The sequence below is a fragment of the Chiloscyllium plagiosum genome, chromosome 5, assembly GCF_004010195.1.
Source record: "Chiloscyllium plagiosum isolate BGI_BamShark_2017 chromosome 5, ASM401019v2, whole genome shotgun sequence".
Classification (NCBI taxonomy): domain Eukaryota; kingdom Metazoa; phylum Chordata; class Chondrichthyes; order Orectolobiformes; family Hemiscylliidae; genus Chiloscyllium; species Chiloscyllium plagiosum.
The window spans coordinates 47122104-47146913 of record NC_057714.1 but is presented as its reverse complement, the minus strand read 5'-3'; the positions used below and the strand labels follow the sequence as shown (position 1 = coordinate 47146913).

Sequence of the window (24810 nt, the reverse complement as noted above, 5' to 3'; positions counted from 1 at the left end):
TTTTATGGTGGTGACCATGTTCTAGACCAATGGCTGAAGTGTCAGCTAAAGCTCCAAACTGCCTTCTCTGGGAAGGCCTATTGATATATTACTTGCCAGTCACACAGTTGAGAGGTCACTGATGGGCCTTCTCCAGGGTCAATGTAGAGGGTGATGGCGGTCATGGTCAGAGAGAATATTATAGATATACAAACCCTGAAAGGATTTGATGGTAAATAGTGAAGCCTATTTCCATGGTTCAGCGAATTAGTGATGAGGCTGGAATGTAGAATTAATATTAAAAGCAACTCTGGGAGCTTAGAGAATTTGTACAGAAGAAAGTTTGTTGGAGATAGGGAAGTAATAAGAGCAAATATCTGGGGGCAGGAATCATATCCCACATGCTGAGAATGACCACTCAGAGGCTGGAAGCTCTCTTGCTCAACAATGCCACTGGAGAAGTGGTAGACAAGCAGGAGACTGGAAGAACACAGCAAGCCAGGCAGCATTGAGAAGTGCTGAAGAAGGGTTACACCCGAAACATTGACTTCTCCATCTCTTCATACTGCCTCGTTTGTTGTGGTCTTCCAGCCTCCTGATGGTTCCTGGCTTGCTGTGTTCTTCCAGCCTCCTGCTTGTCTGCCTTAGATTCCAGCATCTGCAGTTTCTTTGTCTCTAACTGGGGAAATGGTTGCTGCTGGAGTGAGATGCATCAGAAGCTCAAGTTCCCAGAGCAATTCAGGCTAGAGAGAACTGATGGTGAGAAAAAATTTGCAGGTGGGTAGTTGCAGTGAGGGGGATGCGGGAAAGCCAATATGGAAGGACAGCTAGGTTAGTCTTAATGGTATGCCTGCACCACATACGATGCTGGGCCCCTTGATCAGACACTGCAACTTTGAAGGAGACTTCACTGGAAGCAACTCACGAGTTTACATTTTGTGTTCCTTGCATGTCATCAGGCCTGGCCAAAACTGGGTTAATGCAGCTTTGACAGGAAGCGGTCTTTAATAGCTCCTTATGAACCCTGGTTGGCACCAGGGTAGGAGGTCCGTCCATGTGCTTTCCCCTGAGTCTCAGAGTTAATCAGAGTGGAGGAGGGAAGGTGGCTGGTATGTACCAACCATCATCACCCACTTGAATGTTTTTCCCTAATCATATGTCACCACAGGAGAGGACATAAAACACAGCTTACAAAGTTCTTGAAAATTCACATATGAAGAATCTGCGGAAGAAATATTGCTTTGATAAATGTGGCTGTCTCATCTATGAGCTAGTGGCTCAGGATTTGCTGAAAAAGATGGTGTGTGAATAACACGTCCAGTTAGTGTGTTGAATGGAACATGAGATTTGCTTCCTATTCACTGCAAATACTACTATCACATAGTTTACTGAATTTCACTGCCTGGACTCATACTTTAAAAAGCAGCAGGATTCTCTCAGAATTTATTGACTAATGTTCCAACAGGATTCATTGACATTAAGAGGCAAAGGCAGAAGACAATTGGAAAAGTAACAGCATTCAGAATGCTAACATTCTGAGGGAGGTTTGGTTGAATTGTACAATGATAGACTGTATGTATTAAATTGTATTAGGTCTGAGTACCCAATTTAAGTTAATTTTTTCAAATTTTTTCAAAATGCCAAAATTAAGTATTTGTCGATTTGAGCACACTCACTTCTGTACTTGATTAATTCGAGATAGATTGACAATTATAAATAGACCAAGGTGGGAGAGATTATTCAAGCTATTTAACTTCAGTACATTGGATATTTGCAACCTGTCTTTTTGTCAAGCTGCAGAAGTTGTCAATAATGAGGAAAAAAAACATAAATTAGGTGGTGAAAAATGGTAGCCCGGGTGGTTCACTTCATAACACAGCTGTGAGCCAACAGAGCTTTGGACACAGCAGTATTTTTTGATAACAGACCTTTGAGACTTACTACTGATTATTTTTGTTTTTGGAAGGTCAAATTCCCTTTTAATAAAAAAAGCACAGTAGCTTGGGGAGAATTCTTCCCTGTAGCTTACATTGTGCATGACTATTTTGTTTGAACTCTCCTCATAAAGTGAAAGGAAGCAGTCACTTTTTTATGTACAAAACCAACCACTTAATTCCCATGCTTGAATTCAATGAATTTAACAGATTTTAAGAAAATAAGTGTATTTCAGTGGGACAGAAGAAGTAGAGCTTTAGGACTGAGAAAAGAGCATGTACTGAAGTCTATCTTGAAGTGCTGCCAATAGAGCCAGTAGTTGGCCTTAGTTCATTAGTTTAAAGCACAGCTCTTCAACTTGTTCAGCAATAGGTCCTAGCTGAAAAAACATACCTGACGTTTTTGGAGCTTTCCTAGACATTTTTGAAATAAAGCTGAACTTGTTTAAAAGACTAGCTCAGCAGCTTGAAAGAAAGCAAATTTTGTGAGACATTAAAAACTGGAGTTTTTTCATGCATTTTTTAAAAGGCGATCCTCCCTGATTAGATTTCGATTTCAACATTGTTTGTAATGAAGACTCCACTTTTTCTCTCAGAAGAGACTGTAAAGTACGATGATTCTGTTTTAAAAGACCTGTACTATACCACATTTCCACATGTCAGATCAACACGATTAGCAAAATCAAGTCAGCCTTTGCGTGCAGCTGCTTGGCACGTTGACAAAACATAAACCACAACAGACAGCAGAGTTTATACAGCATTGAGGCCCCATGGACCAATTGAATAGTGACGTTTGCCAAAGTCTGTGATTGTTAGTCCTTGTTCTACGTCATTTAGATTGAACAGCTGGTAAAAGTCAGCTCTAAGTTTTTGTTTCTGTTGCTAGTTATTCTTACTATTCTATTGTCCATACATGGACATTATTAAAATGAACAGAGCTGTACAATTTTCACATATAAGCACCTACCCTTAAACTGGGCAGCATATGGTAGGTGGACAGGATGATGTACATACATCACCTTTTTTTAGTATTACTTAAAGCATCATTCTAAGTACCAAATTGATAGCGGATAAAGCAATAGAATTCTGCTGAGCATATGAATTCCTGAATTATTACAATGGCTGCCCCATTAAAACGTGTTATGTAAACGTGTTATTAAATTTGCAGCATTTTTCTTTTCTAAAATAATTCATGTTTCTAACTTGAGGGTGTCATAGATCCCTCTCAGATTCAGTGAACTCCTGTGAATGGAATTAGATATCACTGGTATGTAGTAAACTGTACAGAAGTATAAAAAAGGACGTAATAATAGTACCGCTTGTAATCCGAGCTTTCTGATTTTTCGGAAGGATTATGCCTTTGGTATATGAGAGAAAGGTTCATGCAAGAACCAACATGGTTTTGTTAAAATTGAGATAGGCAAGAATATGTTGACACAGAGAGAAGCAGGAACAAGTCGTCCCATATGGCTCTCATGCAAATTAAAACCTCTTCTTTCAAAATAGCACTGCTGCCTCTTTCTGGTTCCAGATAGAATCATTAAAAAGGACAACAGCAAAAGAGGCCACCGAATAATTCAAATCTATGTTGGCCACTTTGTAGAACAGTCCAGTTGGTCCTTTTAGCCCAACATTTTCTCTAAGTCCCAGCATATTTTTTCTCATTCAAGTATTTATCCAATTATTTTTTAAAGGTTACTGAATCTGTATCTGTATCTGTATCTGGAAGGCAATGCACCTTCTCCTTTCATATGGCTTTAGGAGCAGTAACTGTTGCCACAGTTTTAATGTAAAATGCACAACTATTATAACTGTGGGATATTGCCCTTAAAATTGAATCTAGATAAAATGTTATTGTGTGTTCCATGATTTGATTAGGGCTTCCACAGCCATAGCCAGATGAAGTTTCGAAGTCTCACTTTATACCAAGTTACACCAAATTGGCCATGTCCAGACTGTATTCTATTAAAGATTATCGCCATGCTCTGGGGAGAGTGAAGTTTGTTTGTTCAGATGTTTTGTTTAAGACAAAGGCCAGATTTTCAAACAGTTGATGTTGTTTGGGATTGCTAACCCCATTCCCAAGCTTTGCAATTTTCAGAAATTATTTTCAAAGGAATGGGATGGGCTGGGACACAAATTTGCAATCAGCAATCCCAATCTCACTGGTGAAGACCTACTCCCCCACAGTTTCCCTGAAGTTGGGTCAGCTTTTTAAGAATTGCCACTCACAGCTCCTCAGAAATGACCTCAAGTATAGGCTGCATGAAGGAACCTTATGAAAGATACATTCACAAGGTCATTCTCAAGTTTCCAATGCCAAGGGTAGCTCACAAACACACCCTTGGCCCCTCACGATCCCAATTCAATGGTATATCCCTTCTGACACTCTTTATTGGCCCTTATTGCTTCCCCCAATGCCAACTTCCATACCCATTCGCTGTGTAGAAGGAAGGAGAGTTAAAATGCCAATTTTGTGTTTAAAAATAACTTAAAAAGTGGTTAATCTATAATGTATCACTCCATTAGAATGTGACAAAATTGTTGGTAATCTAAACCCTTTCAATAGCTGAAACCCCAAGGCATTTGAAATCATTTAAAACTTTGTAAACAGACATTGTAATATTGATGGAGATCAGACAGCCAGAGCTGACAATCAAGCAGGGGCTTAGATACTTCAGTATTCTAATGGTTGTCTGGGCACTCAGCCATGTATACATGATAAAGTTCAGTTGAGAACCCAAGCAACTGACTGACTACAACAATAAGGTTCATTACAGCATGGGCAAGGAGGTGACATACCTTGGAATGGGGTGGGCAAAAGAGTCCATGCAGCATATTTAATAAACATGGGGTGACATACATAAAACGGAAAATTTGAGAGTCCTGCAGGATATTTTTGTTTTTTTGTTGTAGCCCAGAGTTGGGCCTTTTCAATAACCTGTCTTCATAGACTTATGTGGCTGTGTCTGAACATTTCTTGAGGTAGGGTAGCAAGATTGCAGCTGGTACTGCCCCTAAAACTGATATTTTCTGAAGGCGTGCCCAAAGATGAGACTTTCCCTGATTTCTGCTAGCTGGCTCAGGGTTGGAAAATTTGACCCAATGTGTTTGTCTGCAAGGGATGTTTTTACCTAAGTTTCCTTCAACTCTCATCAGTACTGCGAAGTTGGAGGTTCTTGATTTGTGTCCAGAGACAGTTTTGTACAGCTCTGGGGTGTGTTTCAATATTTTGAAGATCTCTGTGGATTGGGAAGTCCAGATTCTTGTTGATATTTCTGTGTGTTTCTGTATTTGAGTCCAGACTGGACTGCAAACCAATAATGAAAGAACCAAGAAGAGGGAAAAATCACCTTGATCTTGTTGGATGAATTTACCTGTCACAGGCGTGTCTTTGACAGTTTTGGTAGCTGTGACCACTGCGCAATCTCTTTGAAGACCAAGTTACATAATCAAATTGATGGTCGTACTACCACAGTGTCTAATGGGCTGATTTCAGAACAGGTCTAGCAGTACAAAACTAGGCATCAATGTGGACCATTGTAATAGCAGAATTGTTCATGGAGAGCATAGGGGAGAGTGATTGACCCAAATGGAAGCAGTCATTGAGGCAGTTAACAGAACGGCTCTTGAGGTGCACTCATTGTCAGATTGACAAAAATTAAGAAGTGTTATACTTGCAAAGTTTAAGACGATTTGAAGACCCACTGTATCATTAATGTCTGGGCGAGAATTGCTGACAAATCAATGGGATCTATCTTGAATGCATTTGCAATTTGATGTGTGCTGTGGAGTGTTTGACCACACCCTATAATCCATATTTACCACATGTTAATTGTGTAGTGACGATACATGTGCAACATTAAAGTTTAATTTGTATTAATGTTTTACATTGTTTGGTAAAAATTATTGTATGTTCAAAACTGTGGAATTTTGTGACTATAGATCCTTATTAAGTGCTCTGTATCTCTCACGTCGTATACTTTAAACACAGATGTTAGTAGTCCCTAGTCAGATTGTAAAGTTAATTTGACAGCATGGTCTGGGGTAGTGACATAATTTGAACATTGTAGCGTAATGTCTTTGCAGATAAAAAGAATGTGTACGCACATTGCACCTATTTAATGCAATAAAATCTGTGACAGCCATTATCTGGTACAGTCCTCAGTACAATGCCCTGAGTCAGTCTGCCTGATTTAAAATTTTAAAAGAGCTGGCAGTAGTTGTCAGCCATCATACAAGTTATATGGAAATGCCACCAATCAGAATCCACATACAAACCAATCAATATGCTATTCTCAAACTGTGTAAAATGTTGTTCCTCTTTACATTGGTATTCTTGTAAATGTCTTGGTGAGTACAAGGTCAGTTCAAGATTTGAAAGTGGTTTTAAAAATCATGAGCAGCTAGATAGAGTAGATAGGGAGAAACTATTCCCCCTTAAAAAAGAATAAAATAACAAGATGGCAGCGATTTAAAGCGATGTGTAAAAGAAGCAAGGGTGATGTGAGAAAATATTTTTTCATACAGCAAGTAGTTAAGGTTTGGAATGTTGTGGAGGCAGGTTCAATTGAGGCAATCAAGAGAACAAGAGGTGATCTGGGACACCCGAACCAACCAACCCAACCACCTTGTGGCTCAACACTTCAACTCCCCCTCCCACTCCACCAAGGATATGCAGGTCTTTGGACTCCTCCATCGCCAGACCACAACAACACGACAGTTGGAGGACGAGCACCTCATCTTCCGCCTAGGAATCCTCCAACCACAAGGGATGAAATCGGATTTCACCAGTTTCCTCATTTCCCCTCCCCCCACCTTGTCTCAGTCAAATCCATCGAATTCAGCACCGCCTTCCTAACCTGCAATCTTCTTCCTGACCTCTCCGCCCCCACCCCAGTCTGACCTAACACCCTCACCTTGACCTCTTTCCACCTATCACATTTCCGACGCCCCTCCCCCAAGTCCCTCCTCCCTACCTTTTATCTTAGCCTGCTGGATAAACTTTCCTCATTCCTGAAGAAGGGCTTATGCCCGAAACGTCAATTCTCCTGTTCCCTGGATGCTGCCTGACCTGCTGCGCTTTTCCAGCAACACATTTTCAGCTCATGTCTGGAATATGGCCTGCAGATTTGGTCTCCTTATCTGAGGAAGGATGTTGTTGCTGTAGAGAGAGTGCAGCAAAGATTTACCAAATGGATTCCTGGGATGACAGGACTGATATTTGAGGAGAGATTGAGTCGGTTAGGACTCTATTCACTCGAGATGAGAAGAATGATGGGGTAATTTCATAGAAACCTATAATACTTTGACTAGGCTAGACAGACTAAGTGCAGGAAGGATATTCCCGATGGTGAGGGAGTCCAGAACCGGTGGTCATAGTTTAAGGATAAGGTTTAAACCTTGAAGGACTGAGATGAGGAAAGATTTCTTCACTAAGAGTAGTGAGCCTGTTGAATTGGCTACCATAGAAAGTGGGCAAAAGTGAGGACTGCAGATGCTGGAGATCAGAGTCAAGATTAGAGTGGTGCTGGAAAAGCACAGCAGGTCAGGCAGCATCCGGGGAGCAGGAAAATCAATGTTTCGGGCAAAAGCCCTTCATCAGGAATGGAGGCACGGACCCTCCAGGGTGGAGAGTAAGTGGCCACTCTAATCTAAAGTCTGGTTTCCAGTATCTGCAGTCCTCATTTTTGCCTCGTTGATTTTAACCTTACTGCGAATCCTTGTGCAAAGATGCCTACCTTGAAGAAGTTCTCCTCTCTCCACAAGAATTTCAGTGAGTCTCTCTCTCTCTCTCACTGCAACCCCCAAGTACTCTTTGCTACCTTCTCCACAGCCTCCCCCTCCACCCCACTTATCTCTCCACCCTGGAGGCTCCCTGCCTCCATTCCTGATGAAGGGCTTTTGCCTGAAATGTCGATTTTCCTGCTACTCGGATGCTGCCTGACCTGCTGTGCTTTTCCAGCATCACTCTAATCTACCACAGAAAGTGGTTGAGGCCAAAACATTGCATTTTCAAGGAGGAGGTAGATATAATGCTTGTTGTTAAACGGATCAATGCATATGGGTGGATGCCAGGATTATACTGTTGACATCCATGATCAGCCAGAATCCTACTGAATGGTGGAATAGACTTGAAGGGTTGAATGGCCTACTTCTATCTTCTAAGTTTTCTATGCCTATGGTGTGGCTTTACAGTGATTGCAGATGCCTGGAACAAGTGAACTAAAAAGTCACTCTGAAAGAATAATACTACCTTCTTTTGTTCCCAAAGAAATAAGGGGTCACATTACCAAGACTCAAACCTGATAGCAATACTGAACTGTAACTTCATTCCACTGACATCGATATGCATAGGCCTGTTAAAGACTTTACAAGAAAATGCTGTTTTATCCTTAAAGCTCTCTAAATTAAAAGCTAAGCCAATTATAATGCAAAACTGTATGGCTTCAAACTAAGCCTGTCTCACTTCAAAGAGTTTTCACATTTGTTAGCCACAATCAAGCAAGCTATAAAAGTACATTTTCCCCAGCACTGAGTTTATGTTAGTCTGGGACCAGATGGTCAATCTCAGCTTTGACAGCATGCAGTCTGACATCCTGCAGCGACAGACAATGGTTCATCGAGTGACGTCAGCACCTCACATTAAACACAATAAAACAGATCAGAATATTATGTCATTAATCAGTACACATAACTAAACTACAACTAATTGTTGAAAAATAAACTCAATCCTATTGAAGCTTATGGGTCCTGACAATGTCTTGGCAATAATGCTGAAGAATTGTACTCGTGAACTAGCCATTCCTTAGCTAAGCTGTTCCAGTACAATTACAATGTTGTCACCTTCATAAAGTTATGGAAAATTACCCAGGCATGTCCTGTCCACAGAAAGCAGGACAAAACCCAACAGACCAATTACTGCCACTCAGGCTACTAGCAGAGTGAAGGAAGGTGTCATCAATACAACCAAGCTACTAAGCAGCATATAAACAGCAATGAACTGTTTGCTGCTGCTCAGATAGGTTCCACCATTCAGCTCCAGACCTCATTACAGTCGTAGTCCAAACATGGACAAAAAGATGAAGTTAATTCAAAGATGAGATATGAGTAACTGCCATTAACATCAGGAACAAATGTTTCTGACTCTGTTCCTAATAGCATTGTGGGTGTACCTGTGATACATGGACTGCAGTGGTTCAAAAAGGAAATTCGCCACCAGCTACCCCAGGGGATTTAGAGATGGGCAACCAAGTACTGTATTAGAGAGACCCAGAGAAACTGAAAACCGTGGGAATCAGAGAGGAAACAGTCCACTGGCTTGAATTATATCTTGTATCAACAAAGATGGTTGTGTTTATTGGAGGTCAACAGTTTCAGCCCGAGGAGTTCACCACAAGTTCCTAATGTTTGGGATCCAACCATCTTTAGCTACTTCATCAATGAATGTCCCTCCTTAAGGTCAGAAGTTGGAGTGTTTGCTGATGATTGTACATTTTTCATTACCATTCTGAAGTCCTAAGATACTGAAGTAGTCTATGCCCACATGCACCAAGAGCTAAACAATATTCAGATTTGGACTAGTAAATGGGAAGTGAAATTCATACCACACAAGTGACAGGCAATGACTACCTACAGTAAGAGACAGAGTAGAACCACAAATTTTCTCTTGATGTTCAATGGCATTATCATGGCCAAATTCTGCTCTGTCAGCCTTCTAGGGTAGCAATTGACCAGAAAATGAACAGGAGCAACAGTATAAATACTGTAGATATAACACTGGTGAGAGACTGGGAATTCTGCTGCAAGAAATTAACCCCTGAGTAGCCTGTCCACCACTGTGTTGAGACACGTTAGGACTGTGTTTGCATTCTCTAATTGTTTGCATGAGTGCAGATTACAGTTCAGTATGTGCAATTTACACATTACCTTCCATCTTAAATAGTCACATCCTCCACCATCAATGTACAGTGGTGGCTGTGTGTATCATCGACAAGGCGTACTGCAGAAATTTACCAATTCTCCTTTGACAGCAACTTCAAAACCCGTTACCTCTACCACCTAGAAGAACAAGGGTGGGAGGCACATGGAAACATCACTCCATGAAATATCCCATCCAAGCAACACACCTTCCTAATGGAACTAGGAATAGCACGCTCACTTAGTGGTTAGCACTGGTGCCTTACAGTGCCAGGAACCCAGTTTTGATTCCAGCCTTGGGTGACTGTGTGGAGTTTGCAAGTGTTTCCTGTGTCTGCATGTGTTTCTGATGGGTGCTTTGGTTTCGTTCTGCAGCCCAAAGATGTGCACATCAGAGGGATTGGCTGTGCTAAATTGCCCTGTAGTGTCCAGGGTTGTACCGTGGGTTGGCCATGGTAAATGCGGGGTTACAGGTATGGGGTTGGAGAGTGGAATGCTCTTTGGAGAGTTGATGTAGACTCGATGCCTTACTCTAAAGTATGATTAGTGCTGTTAGAAAACTCGGGTAGGAGTGAAGGAAAAACCAAAAAAAAGGCATCTGAAAATAGTTAACAATTAGGGATGCTTAATATGTACTAACAGTACATTTCTAGTGGAGGTTGTTTTGAGTTTGCACAATGATTTGTTAATCTGTCATCTAAACATCGCTCAGAAGCATTCACAGCTGAGCACTGTAAATGTATGTGAGAATTACTTTCATAAAATGCTGCCAGGTTCAGTAAAATTTCCTTTTAGAGATTCATTTGATTATCACGCCACCATTGTATTCAATCAGATATCATGTACTTAAGTTATGTCACGCACAGCAGTCAGCAAAATCCTAAATGTAGCCAGCTTGTTATGGTATTGCAGGTGCTGAAACACAGCTTGAAGCAGTCCCCTGTTCCCAGCAGAAATGCATGGTTGTCATTCATTCAATAGAAATTTTAATCATCCGTAGTAATGCACTTTTACTGTTGTGTTTAATTCCTGGGGTTGTGAAATTTTTTGAAATAAGTATGTCTTCTTTTCATAATGATGTTGCATTTAGACCTGTAACATAAATTATTTTTCTGACGTGTATATCTTGTAATATTTTTGTGAATCCTACTCATTATCTTAGGTTTTAGTCAAAAATGTCGCTAATGCTCACACAAGCCCAGGTTTTCCGATGGCCAGACAGTTATTAATCTAATGTTGTTCGGAATTGTGCATGGGGACGTATGGAATTCCCATTGTTGCAGACTCCGAAGGAATTACCCAGGAAATTGAATTTTCCACTGGGCAATTTCTCTAAGTCTGGAACATGCCCTCTATTTAAATCAGAGAATTTGGAAGGTTCCAGTATAATTAAGAAAAGTTAGTCTATTAAGTACAGTCTTAGTCCTGAATAACTATTGATCAGACCCCTTAATTACCTCACACCCCCAACTACATCACTTCCAGATCCCACTACACGATGTCCTGTCACTGTCACTGTTGGACCTGACTGTCCATTCCCTCCACCCCTCCACAGCTGGATCCGACCCACACAAACACCACTGTGCCTGACACACCATGGCTCCCCCCATCCCTTATCAACCTGGGACCTAACACTCACCCTCGCTGCCCCCTGATGGACCCATTTCTCCCCTATTCTGACCTATCTTAAACACTGCATCACTTACCTGGCACCTTTGCCACCTGGCATTCTATCTGCACCCATGTAGCAAGGTAGCCATGTGGCAGCATACTCCTACCCCTAATCTATCCCCTATCCACCTGGCACCCTAATATCACACTTACCTTATGTACTTACAGTTTGATAGCAGGTGTCAAAGTGGCTATGAGGGTCTATAAATTTCAGAGTCCAATAATTGATTGCACCCATGAGGTGGTGTGGTTTGTCACCCCATCAGCAATTCTGCACTGCACAAGAATTCTCAGAATGGAGGTGTGTCTTTGCATTCCTGAAGAAGCCCTGATTGAATTTCTTCTCACATATTCTAATCTCCCTTCTTTCCTTTAAATAAAAAGGCTGGGGCATCAGTCTGTGAGATTACCACTATTTGGAAAATCCAGACCAGTGGCAATATTTTCCTGTGATTGCTACTACACAGTATGTTTATACTAGTCACTCTGCTGCTTTTCTAGGTATTGCAATGAGCATCTTCAGTGCCCATCACACACATTCTGGACGCCTTGGGGCCCATGGGAACGCTGCACTGCCCAGTGCGGGGGAGGTGTCCAGGCCCGCAGGCGAACATGTCAGAATGGTAATGACTGTCCAGGCTGCAAGGTGGTGAGTATAACTTTGAGGGTCACCAAAGGCGTTATATGTCCTTTCTAGTAGGATAATCTGATGTTGTTGCTTGGAGTTTATATGATGCACAAAGGTTTCTGTACATGCCTAAAATGCCTTCCATTGTTTATGACATGAAAACATGATTTTACTTGTAACTTCTCACGCAAATATCATGGAGTGTATTGGCTGCAAAGTTACTTTCACTCTGAAGCAAATCTCCAATAACATGAAACCTTTCTGAGATCATTTGTAAAGGGAAGGTACCAGTGTTAAAATCGAGGTGTTAGTTGAATTAATTTCCACGACACACAAAAATTACATGGCAATTAGAAAGATATACATTATGATTCAATAGACACAATTAATGATGTTTTGAAGCCTTTTTTGCAGCACCAGCAGCATAATGTATATATGAAATTCATAAACCCAGATCCACTTATTCTCTTTGCTCATCACAAAGCTCAGAACAGCAGTGATTGAATACTTGATTGATAGATTCCTGTTGAAAATTCCGGATCTGTTCGAGGCTGGTGATTCATCTTACGAGTTTTATTGATTCTGTTTTGGCCATTGTTCAGGCATAGCATTAACCTTAAACATCTGCCATTGATACTAGTAGTGAGTTGGGTGGCAATGTTGTGCTTACTCATACTGAGTTAAACATGGGCTTTGAGAGTCAACAAACATATTGTCGCCAAGAGTCTGGGCATGCCCAGTATAAAACTGTAAACATTTGAGTGAATTAAAAACTGATCAGTGTTAAAATAAAATCTGTGAACATTTATTTGGAAGCAGGGAGCCTTGACTTTATAACAGTATTTTAAGACAAATGGATTGGGGCTGCTGCTTGCGATCCCATGTAACAATAATTTACCATCAAGTCCTACACAGACTTTGAACCACCAGATCTCCAAAAACCAAAATGTTCAGTCTTGATGTGCAAACTGCATAAATATGTTGGTTTTGAGGGCTGTGAAATTCATGCTACATTTGGACAAAGAATTTTATAGATCTGGGTGCCTTAGGGCTGACAGAGCTGCTTCTCATTTACAATGACTCTATAGCATGTCAGCAATCCTTCATTTTAACATAAAATTGACTGGCAAATCAAGAATGTTGAAAAATTAGCATTTGGTCAAAAATATCAAAGACTGCTTTCATGTGTTTTAAAAATGTAAGAGTCAGGTTTTCCCTGGGCCTTGAACTTAGGTTTGAAACAAATGAATTGCAACCAAAGTGCACAAAATTAACTTTATCCAACTTTATTTATGAAATAAGCTTATTTAAATTATTCAGATACTCCCTGGTGCCTATCTACTCCTGGCAAGTTCTTGCACTTGGAACCTGGAGGAAAGTTAGTTGCTAGTGCAGTCTGAGAGGCCTGATGAAAAAGTGATGACCACAATGGTCAGGGCTTGTAGTATTAAACATAAAGAAGCCAGCTGTTATTGTCTTTGGCCTATTGAGTCCCTGTTCCACAGACTCTGCCCTGGTTCATGGCCAGAGCCTCAAACCGTCTTTACTGTGTGTCACAAAAGTTGCCTGCATCCATCTTAATAGCAATGCATCATCCTCTGCTGATAATATCATGCATGTTTTTACAGTTTTCAGAAAGAGGGAAGTGATCTTGAAGGAAGGGAAATAAGATTAAGATGCAGAGCATCATGAGTATTAGTCTCAGGACTGCTTCTGGTGAAACATTCTCGTGAGGCTAGATATATGGTGACTCTGCAGATAAATTCTCCCTTCTATTGGAAGGATGGAATTTGAAAGGGTTCAGAAAAGACTTACAAGGATCTTGCCAGGGTTGGAGGATTTGAGCTATGGGGGAGGTTGAATAGGCTGGGGCTGTTTTCCCTGCAGAGTTGAGGCTGAGGGCTGACCTTATGGAGGTTTATAAAATCATGTGGAGCACTGATAGAGTAAATAGACAAGGTCTTTTCCCTGGGGTAGGGGAGTCCAGAACTAGAAGGCATAGGTTTAGGGTGAGAGGGGAAAAATTTAAAAGGGACCTAAGGGGCAACTTTGTCACATGTGGTGTGTGTGTGGAATGAGCTGCCAGAGGAAGTGCTATTACAATTACAACATTTAAAAAGCATCTGGATGGGTGTCCGAATAGGAAGGGTTTAGAGGGATATGGGCCAAGTACTGAAAAATGGGACTGGCTTAGGTTAGGATTTCTGGTTGGCATGGACGAGTTGGACCGAAGGGTCAGTTTCCGTGCTGTACATCTCTAAGATTCCATGTTGCTAAATGTATGGATGGCGAGATGGTGCAAGAGTATGGGATATAGACTCCTAGGGCATTAAGACCAGTTTACGATGAGTTAGTACACAAACTAGGCCAAACCCAGTCAGCTTGCGACTCAACACAGAAGAGACCATTGTGAGACCAGCAAAGACCAGACCATGTATGGTTTGCTAGTGATTTTGGGGTGAGTTTAAATTAGGCTCAAAGGATATTTCCAAGAAAATTACAAAATAGTGCAAAAAGCATAGTTAGTAATGATGAGGGACTTCAGTTATCATGTTCTAAACTAGAACAGTAATAGTGTAAAGGGCAGAAAGGGGGAACGGAATTTGAAAAGTGTTCAGAAGATCGTTCTTGATCAGTATGATTTTGGTCTTGTGAGGAGGTCACGTTACTGGATCTGAGATGGGTGAATTGAATCAAGTTAGACTAGGGGATCATTGAGAGAATAGTGATCACGGTATCAACAGTTATCATAAGGTTTAGATTAAGCATGGAAAAAAAAACAAGATGGGACCTAGAATAAAATACTTAGTTGGATGAGCTCTGGTATCACTGGGCTGAGAACATATCTCTCCCTTATAAACTGGAATCAAAGACTGCTATGCAAAACTTTAACATGGGTTGCCTTTAGAGAGGAGACTGTTTGAGTATAATTGAACTATATTCTCATGAAAGAAACATAAGGCAAGTGAAAAGGGTAGAGAGTGAGGTAAAGCAGAAAAGGGATGCAGATGATAGATATCAGGTTGATATTGTGAATTGGGCTGAATATCAAAAGTTCAGAGTGGAATTGAAAAAGAAAATAATCGATGCAAAGTGGATGAGAAGAGAACTGCAGCTAACACAAAAGGAAATTTAGAAGCCTCCTATAGATTTGCAAATGATAAAGGAAAGGAAGAGGAGGGTTGTCATCACTTAGGGGCCATGCATGGAGACAGATGATATGGAGGAAATACTAAATGAATACTTCACATTTGCCTACTAAGGAAGAAGATGCTACAAAAATCACAATGAAAGGCAGTTGAGATATTTGATGGATTGAAAGTTGATAAATAGGAAATGTCAGGAAGGCTGGCGGTGCTTGAAGTTGATAGGTTTCCAGATCGAGATGGGATGCAAATGATGATCCTGAGGAAAGTGAAAGTGCCACCTGCAGGAGGTATTTGTCAAACCTTTTAACGCTGCTTAGATGTGGAATGAAGAGCGTTTCCAGAGGAGTGGACAATACCAATGTTAAATCTTTCTTCGATGAAAAGTGGGAAGATCAACTTACAGAAGGGGTAGTCCAGGCCAAGAATAACAGGATGAATATGGATTAATTAATGAAAGAAAACAAGGATTTGTTGAAGGTAAATTTTTTTAAACTAACTTGATTTAATTTTTGATGAAATACAGACAGGATTAATGAGGCTAATACAGTTGGTATAGGTTATATGAATTCCCAAATATTTACTTTCCTCAAGGATATTAGTGAAGCAGACTGAACGTACTGGATATAAAAGAAAATTCTAAAGGGGTGCAAAAACAAAACTCTGCAATTTTCATGAACAAATCATTAAAGTTGACATGTAGTTTAAGAAAGTGTTTAAAAATTACATTAAAACATTCAGACTCTTAGACTTTATAAATAGAAAAATAATGTACCAATGCCTAGATATTACAATACACCTTTATAAAATGCTGGCTCGGCCTCAAATGGAGCATGTGTTCAATTTTGGACAACAAACTTTAGCTTCAGTATGTAAGCTTTAGAGACAGTGCAGAAAAGAATTGTGATAATAGTTCCAGAGATGAAGGAATTTAGTTATATTGATAGACTGAAGAAATTGGGGTTGTTATCTGGAGGAGGGACACCTCATCTTCTGCCTCAGGAACCTACAACAACACAGCATGACTATGGAATTCACCAGTTTTCAAATCTCCCTTTCCCTCACCCCATCCCAGATCCAACCCTCCAACTCAGATCCACCCTCTTGACCTGATCTACCTGTCTATCTTTCTTCCTGCCTATCCGCACCACACTTCCCTCGACCTATGACATCACTTTCTACCTTCGCCCACCTATCGCCATCCCACCCACCTTTCCCCAGCCCCATTTATCTCTCAGCCCCTTCCCACTCCCCAGACCTGAAGAAGGGTTCTGCCCAAAATGTTGACTCTCCTGCTCCTTGGATGCTGCCTGACCTGCTGTGCTTTTCCAGTGCAACACTTTATCAACCCCTTGTTATCCTTAGAAAATAATTTGAGAGGAGATTTCAAAAGTGTTCAGAAATTATGAAAGGTATATACAGACTAGAGTTAGCTACTCTTCCCACTGCTGAAAGGATCCAGAACCAGAAGAATTTGATGTAAGCTGATTCCCAAAGAACTGAAGGCAAAACGAGGACATTTTTTTCTTAGAGATTAGTTACAATATGGAATGCAATGCCTGTAGGTTTGATGCATTCAGTCATGGCTTTCAGAAGATAATTGGATAAGCAGCTGAAGGAAAATGAAGTACTGGGCTACAGAGAAATGATATGAGGGAGTGGGACTGGCTTCTGTGCAGAATTGTCAAATAAATGACAGACCAAACAATGTCCTTCTGGACTGTAACAATATTATGATTCTAATTACACCTTTGAAGTACGTAGAGTATTTTTCTACACTGCGGGTGGTAAGTAAATGCAGGTTGTTATAGCTATCCCAGAATAGAGCAGCCAGAAGTTTTCCAAGTGATCTCTAGCTAAATGACCTTGTCAGGGAAAAACATGGTTACCCTCTTCCTCTCCGATTGAAGAGGAGCCAAATGTATGGTCTGAGTTACAGTTTTTCCACTCCCTAGCAAAGTGGATGTTTACTTGGGGAAGAAACAAGAAAATTATCCACAAAAGTCAGGAATCTTCTTGCAGCCCTGTTTTTTCATTTATAAATTCAAATGCCCTCAAGGAAAACCCTGGAAGCCCACAGAGACAAGAGAGGGATGAGGAAACTTTATGTTAGAAAAATCTGCAGATGATGGAGACCTGAAATAAAAACAGAAAGTGCTGGAGAAACTCATCTGGACTGGCAGCATCTCCGTACAAACAGTTAGAGTTAACATTTCCAATGTAACACTAAAGACGCGTCATATTGGACTCAAACCATTGTCTGTGTTTCTCTCTTCGTGGATGCTGCAAGACCTGCTGAGTTTCTCCAGCATTTTCTGTTTTTATTGCATGTTACCATTGCTCCCTATTCCTCTATTTCTAGTAGTTTTTCTCAGATGCAATTTGCTGCAAAATCAGACTAATTTTTACATTCATTGGGATAGAACTTACAGATAATTATATTGTAATACAAACATCGAATTATTTGTAGTAAATTTGCTTTTCACAAACTTAATTATTTTAAATGACATGTTCATACAGTGATGTTGCTGATAGCAACTTTTAGACTATTATCATTAAAATGATGAAAGAGGAATGACTGACAAGATGAACATTCATATACCACCTCAGCTCGCTGTCATCTGTTTGAACTTTGTTCATACAAAAGACACCAGAGAAGTCAAAAGTAAGGCAGGAGGAATCTTACTTCCCCATAAAGTCACCTTTACACAGTTAGATACTAACCAGCTTCAGCACTGGAATATTTAAATGCACACTATTCATTAACTGGCAATCATTCAAGACAAATTCAGAACAGAACAATTGGCTCCTGTAATAACCTAAATGAAAAAGTTTTTACAAGCCTCTTTCATCTTGCAAATGTTCCTTCATAGATTCCTACAATAATAAGCAAAATGAATGGCTTTTAGTCTTGTTCAGAAAGCTGAAAACATTGACTTAAGTAGTGTCACCCATGTGCCATAAACATTCTATACTCAGCTCCTTTTGTTTTGGAAAAGCAGCTGGGAAACACATGTCTAAACCTGGATCGTAGATTCTCACAGATGACCACAAAGAAATTAACTAGTGTAGCAAGTGCCGAAAACATTTAGGGTAGCAATTGGGAGGTGCTGTGTCCCTTTTTCAGGTACTAAATAGGCACACTGTCATTCCAATTTGACAGTGGGGCAGCTTGTGCCCAGTAGTGCAGGTATGACTAGAGTGAATTATACTGTAAAAGGAAGAGCCTTGCGAAAAGTTGATGAGCAGAGAGATCTGGGAGTGCAGGTCCATTGTACCCTGAAGGTTGCTGCACAGGTGTAGAGAGTGGTCAAGAAGTCATATGGTATGCTTGCCTTTGTTGGATGGGGTATTGAGTATAAGAGCTGGCAGGTCATGTTAAAATTGTACAAGACATTGGTTAGGCCGCATTTAGAATATTGTGTACAGTTCTGGTCACCACGTTACCACAAGGATGTGGACGCTTTGGAGAGGGTGTAGAGAAGGTTTACGAGGTTGTTGCCTGGTATGGAAGGTGCAAGCTATAAAGAGAGGTTGAGTAGGTTAGACGTGTTTTCATTAGAAAAAAGGAGATTGAGGGGGGGACCTGATTGAAGTTTACAAAATCATGAAGGGTAAATACAGGGTAGATAGAGATAAGCGGCATGGTGGCACAGTGGCACAGTGGTTAGCACTGCTGCCTCACAGCGCCAGAGACCCGGGTTCAATTCCCGCCTCAAACGACTGACTGTGTGGAGTTTGCACGTTCTCCCCGTGTCTGCATGGGTTTCCTCCGGGTGCTCCGGTTTCCTCCCACAGTCCAAAGATGTGCAGGTCAGGTGAATTGGCCATGCTAAATTGCCCGTAGTGTTAGGTAAGGGGTAAATGTAGGGGTATGGGTGGGTTGTGCTTCGGTGGGTCGGTGTGGACTTGTTGGGCCAAAGGGCCTGTTTCCACACTGTAAGTAAGTAAACTTTTTCCCCAGGGAGAAGGATTCAATAACGAGAGGTCATATTTTCAAGTTGAGAGGTGAAAAGTTTAAGGGGGGTACATGTGGCAAGTAGTTTACACAGAGGGTGGTGGGCGTTAGGAACGCGTTGCCAGCAGAGGTAGTAGAGGCAGGCACAGAAGATTCATTTAAGACATGTCTGGACAGATGCATGAGTAGGTGGGGAGCAGAGGGATACAGATGCTGAGGAATTTGGGTGACAGGTTTAGACAGTAGATTTGGATCCGCTCAGGCTTGGAGGGCTGAAGGGCCTGTTCCTGGGCTGTAAATTTTCTTTGTTCCTTGACTCCTAACTTAATGGGATACACCTTTTTGATGTCTAAACCAGAGACTTAAAACAGGTATTTGGTTCCTTTAATATGCAAAATTGGGAACTAACACTTATTGAGAGCTGCTTTTTAAAATTCGTATCACGCGTCAGAACTTTAGCATACTTCAACAATCCCTGAGAATTGAGTGTCATGATAATATACAGACTGTAGCTGAAAATGTGTTGCTGGAAAAGCGCAGCAGGTCAGGCAGCATCCAAGGAGCAGGAGAATCGACGCTTCGGGCATGAGCCCTTCTTCAGGAGCTATGAACCTGCACTCCAAGGTCTCTTTGTTCAGCAACACTACCTAGGACCTTGCCCTGAAGAAGGGCTCATGCCCGAAACGTCGATTTTCCTGCTCCTTGGATGCTGCCTGACCTGCTGCGCTTTTCCAGCAACACATTTTCAGTTCTGATCTCCAGCATCTGCAGTTCTCACTTTCTCCTCGAATATACAGACTGGAATGCGAGGTGCTGTATTTTGGGAAAGCAAATCTTATCAGGACTTGTACACTTAATGGTAAGGGCTGAAAAATGTGTTGCTGGAAAAGCGCAGCAGGTCAGGCAGCATCCAAGGAGCAGGAGAATTGACGTTTCGGGCATAAGCCCTTCTTCAGGGCAAGGTCCTAGGTAATGTTGCTGAACAAAGAGACCTTGGAGTGCAGGTTCATAGCTCCTTGAAAGTGAAGTTGTAGGTAGATAGGATAGTGAAGAAGGCGTTTGGTATGCTTTCCTTTATTGGTCAGCGTATTGAGTACAGGAGTTGGGAGGTCATGTTGCGGCTGTACAGGACATTGGTTAGGCCACTGTTGGAATATTGCGTGCAATTCTGGTCTCCTTCCTATTGGAAAGATGTTGTGAAACTTGAAAGGGTTCAGAAAAGATTTACAAGGATGTTGCCAGGGTTGGAGGATTTGAGCTACAGGGAGAGGCTGAACAGGCTGGGGCTGTTTTCCTTGGAGCATTGGAGGCTGAGGGGTGACCTTATAGAGGTTTACAAAATTATGAGGGGCATAGATAGGGTAAATAGGCAAAGTCTTTTCCCTGGGGTTGGGGAGTCCAAAACTAGAGGGCATAGGTTTAGGGTGAGAGGGGAAAGATATAAAAGAGACCTAAGGGGCAACTTTTTCACGTAGAGGGTGGTACGTGTATGGAATGAGCTGCCAGAGGAAGTGGTGGAGGCTGGAAAAATTGCAACATTTAAGAGGCATTTGGATGGGTATATGAATAGGAAGAGTTTGGAGGGATATGGGCCGGGTGCTGGCAGGTGGGACTAGATTGGGTTGGGAATATCTGTTCGGCATGGACGGGTTGGACCGAAGGGTCTATTTCCATGCTGTACATCTCTATGACTATGAATCTGTCAAGACATTGCTCTATGAATTTAGCAATAAATCCTGACCTGGGAGCTTGTCTAGAAGAATTGCCAGGCTCCCTCAGAAATCTACTAACTATGCTCAGTGACAGCCATACTTGTAGGAATTAGGTGCTGTATTGAGACATTAGTGAGCGCCGTGCAGAAAATAAATCAAATGGTAATCAAGCTCTGATTTGATTCTGGACCTGACAATGATGAGATACAAAAGAGTTATGGAGGAACAAAATACTGCAGATGCTGGAATCTGTACTGAAAAAAAAACAAATGCTGGAGATCACAGCAGGTCAGGCAACATCCATGGTGAGGGAACAAGCTAATGTTTCGAGTCTAGATGTTTGCATTTATTGTTTTCAGTGCAAAAGAATTATAGCAGAGTCATCTCCATCATCAATGGAGTGGGAAGAAACTGCTCAGAAACTGCAATAACTCTTGCCATGAGTATCTGCTGCTAAAATGTTAATGACTCCCTCTTGGATTTAGAAAAGGTTATGGCAAGGATATTGTTCGTGACAGTGCATTACATAACTGTCTTGATTCAATCAGATCATATATTAAAAATGGTTGAGCATCCTTTTACTTATTTATTTTATTAGGTCTGTCAAATGTAGCTTGCTGCATATGAGAAAAGAAAAAAATTATATCTTCATCCAGCTTAATGTTTACTACCCATATTTCAATTTTCACAATATAATTCATGTTAACACTGTTTAAAGTTTGATTTCATATGTCTATCAAAGTGTGGCAGGTGGGAATATTTGTGCTTCGCGCAACAGCTATGATTGATGTTCCAATCAATTCTGCCTTACACCAGGCATCACACAGAAATAGTAATTGCACTGAAGTCATGCAGAATTTCTGGGAAATGACTGAAGAATTGAAGTGTGTGCAGCACGTGGAATAGGATATAATGTACAGAAGTTTATATACTTGATACAAAATTGATAGTCAAGGTATATCTCTGTCTCATAACATTTGAAAAAGGCATTCCACTACTTTCTGTTTTTATTTCAACTTGTCATGACAGATGTGCAGCACACATTCTCCAGTCACATCTGCAATCCCAGAAAATATTATATTCTTTTCCCTTTGTTTGTGTTTCTCCTCCAAATGGAATTTATTTCCATGGGTAGCAGCTGAATTGGGTGTTCACAATGGGCGAGCTGACTTTTAATTCTCAAAGCTAGGTGGTTTGGGGATCATGTAAGAGATTACATTGTTAAAAAAAATCTGAAACAAGAACCAAATCCCATGTGAAACTGGTTCTAACAGAGATGCATCAAAGGGTGTGCAATCAATCCACTTGGAGGGAGTGAATTGGATGTTTAGATATTATAACGATTCTGTATACATTCATTTCACATGCTGATTGATCATGGACGGTTGTGCCAGTACACAGGGCTTGCACTACACCGTCTGGTGTTTGTGTGTTTTCTCCTATCTCGGATGTCATATGCATGTGGCTATGTGCTGGTTCCAATATTGCACTCACTTAGCCACATTCTGCAGTATATCCTGTTTGCTGCTGGCCCGCTCCCTTCCCCCCACCAAAGCCTCTCCTTTATCCCAGACATTCCTCCCCGAGCTCTCATCACCTTCTCCCCACCCCTCATTGCCTTCTCATGCATTCATCAGATTCTGCCAAGTCCTCATCGTCCTTCCCTGGGTCACCATTGACCTCTTTGTCCCCAGCCATCCTCTCCTGAGCCTTCACCACCCTCTCCCTTGCCAGGCACCCATCAGCCTTTCCCAGATCCTCGTACCCCTTTTCTGGTCCTCATCACTGTCTTCTAGGTCTTCACTGCCCGATGCTTCCAGTCGCTAACTATTGCAAACTATCCAGCAATGCTGACTATCAATTACTTCCATGTGCCAAAAAATACAGTTCAATCGCTGCAGATGCCAATAACCTTTTTAAATAGAGATGAATTTCCCAGTGACTGAACAAAAAAACTGAAAGATGTTTTTTGAAATTTTTACTGCAGCCAACAGTCGAAAATGAACAAGGTCAAATGCTAATTAACAGACAACTAATACATCGATCTAAAGATGTGTTTGCATTAACTAACTCATGCAACATGCCTCACAAAATCCTTTATTATATTTCAGCCTATTGAGATATGTAATATTAAAGAGGCAATCCCAAAGTTACGCATTGACTTCACTTCTGCTTGCCATCCAAGGTCAAAACTTTCATTTTTCTTCTGTTCCTCCTGAGTTTTCCTGATGTGATTATCAGCAGCAAGGCACTTTCTTGATGACTGTCCATTTTTAAAATCTTCAAGAGCCCTGTCTATTCTGTTTAATTTCTTCCAACAGTAACCCAGCTTTTAAAAGCATCCAGCTTGGTCATTAACACAAAACTATTCTTCTTGCTCTTCCACAGCAGTAGCTTGTTTGTTCCTGTGTCCCAGCCACAGCTGTCTTTTTCTGTGAGATACTATGAAATGTCTTCAAAGTGCCACTCTGTTTTTATTTTAAGTTAAAGTTACATTTTAAAACATAATTGTCTTGTAAAGTTCAGTGTTCGTGACACTTCACCCCCTGCGTGATAGTCTTGCCATTTTCCACACATAATCAGCATTTGATGGAAATTATATAGCGTAAACACATGTCAATATGTTTGCAGTCTGGGAAATAATTGCACAGTTAAGTATAACCTTGCAAGCAAAAGGTTGTTTCTATTCGGGCTAACGTGACACTTCAATTTAGAGAGGATTTCATTAAACTGCTTCAGCTGTTATATGGATCTGCTGTATTTTAATAATCAACTCTTCACTCATTGGCTTTGACATCACAGATTGTGTATCACATTGCGAGGAAGCTTGTCTTCTCTAGTTGCACTATCATCTAACTCAACCTTCATTTTAATAGCCATTTCTCTTTTTAACGACGGGAGGATAGGTTTTCTGTGAAATTTGACAGTTTAAAAGTGATGAAAGATCTGAATATATGTAAAATGCCTTTACAAAAGGTGCAGGAATGTTATCCATGGCCCAATGAGCCACCACCTTGCTCTCTTCATGTTCTATAATCAGGCTGCTTCCCATCAGAGGACTTTTCACCCGTGAACGCAAATAGAGAGAGGGACTTTAGCAGAAAAATATGTATCAAGCACCAGTGAGCAAACAGTGAGGTGGGAGGAGGGATGTTTATGACCCAAATCTGTACTTAGAGTCATAGAGTTGTACAGCATGTACAACCCGTCCATGCCAACCAGATATCCCAACCCAATCTAGTCCTACCTGCCAGGCCCATATCCCTCCAAACCCTTCCAATTCATATACCCATCCAAATGCCTCTTAAATGTTGCAATTGTACCAGCCTCCACCACATCCTCTGGCAGCTCATTCCATACATGTACCACCCTCTGTGTGAAATAGTTGCCCCTTAGGTCTCTTTTATATCTTTCCCCTCTCACCCTAAACCTATGCCCTCTAGTTCTAGACTCCGCCACCCCAGGGAAAATACTTTGTCTATTTATCCTATTCATGCCCCTCATAATTTTGTAAACCCCTCAGCCTCTGACGCTCCAAGGAAAACAGCCTCAGCCTGTTCAGCCTCTCCCTGTAGCTCAGATCCTCCAACCCTGGCAACATCCTTGTAAATTTTTCTGAACCCTTTCAAGTTTCACAACATCTTTCCGATAAGAAGGAGACCAGAATTGCACGCAATGTTCCAACAGCGGCCTAACCAATGTCCTGTACAGCTGCAGCATGACCTCCCAACTCCTGTACTCAATACTCTGACCAACAAAGGAAAGCATACCAAACACCTTCTTCACTATCCTATCTACCTGCGACTCCACTTTCAAGGAGCTATGAACCTGCACTCCAAGATCTCTTTGTTCAGCAACACTC

At 41.2% G+C, this 24810-nt stretch overlaps 1 protein-coding gene across 3 annotated transcripts in view; it reads left to right on the top strand.

Annotated features, from left to right (window-relative positions):
- sema5a (sema domain, seven thrombospondin repeats (type 1 and type 1-like), transmembrane domain (TM) and short cytoplasmic domain, (semaphorin) 5A) overlaps nt 1-24810 on the top strand; it is a 293417-nt gene that overhangs the window by 237863 nt on the left and 30744 nt on the right. For all 3 annotated transcript variants that reach the window (XM_043689990.1, XM_043689989.1, XM_043689988.1), the window contains one exon: nt 12006-12153. In XM_043689990.1, the coding sequence (XP_043545925.1) occupies nt 12006-12153 (148 nt within the window). The remainder of the gene's footprint in view (nt 1-12005; nt 12154-24810) is intronic.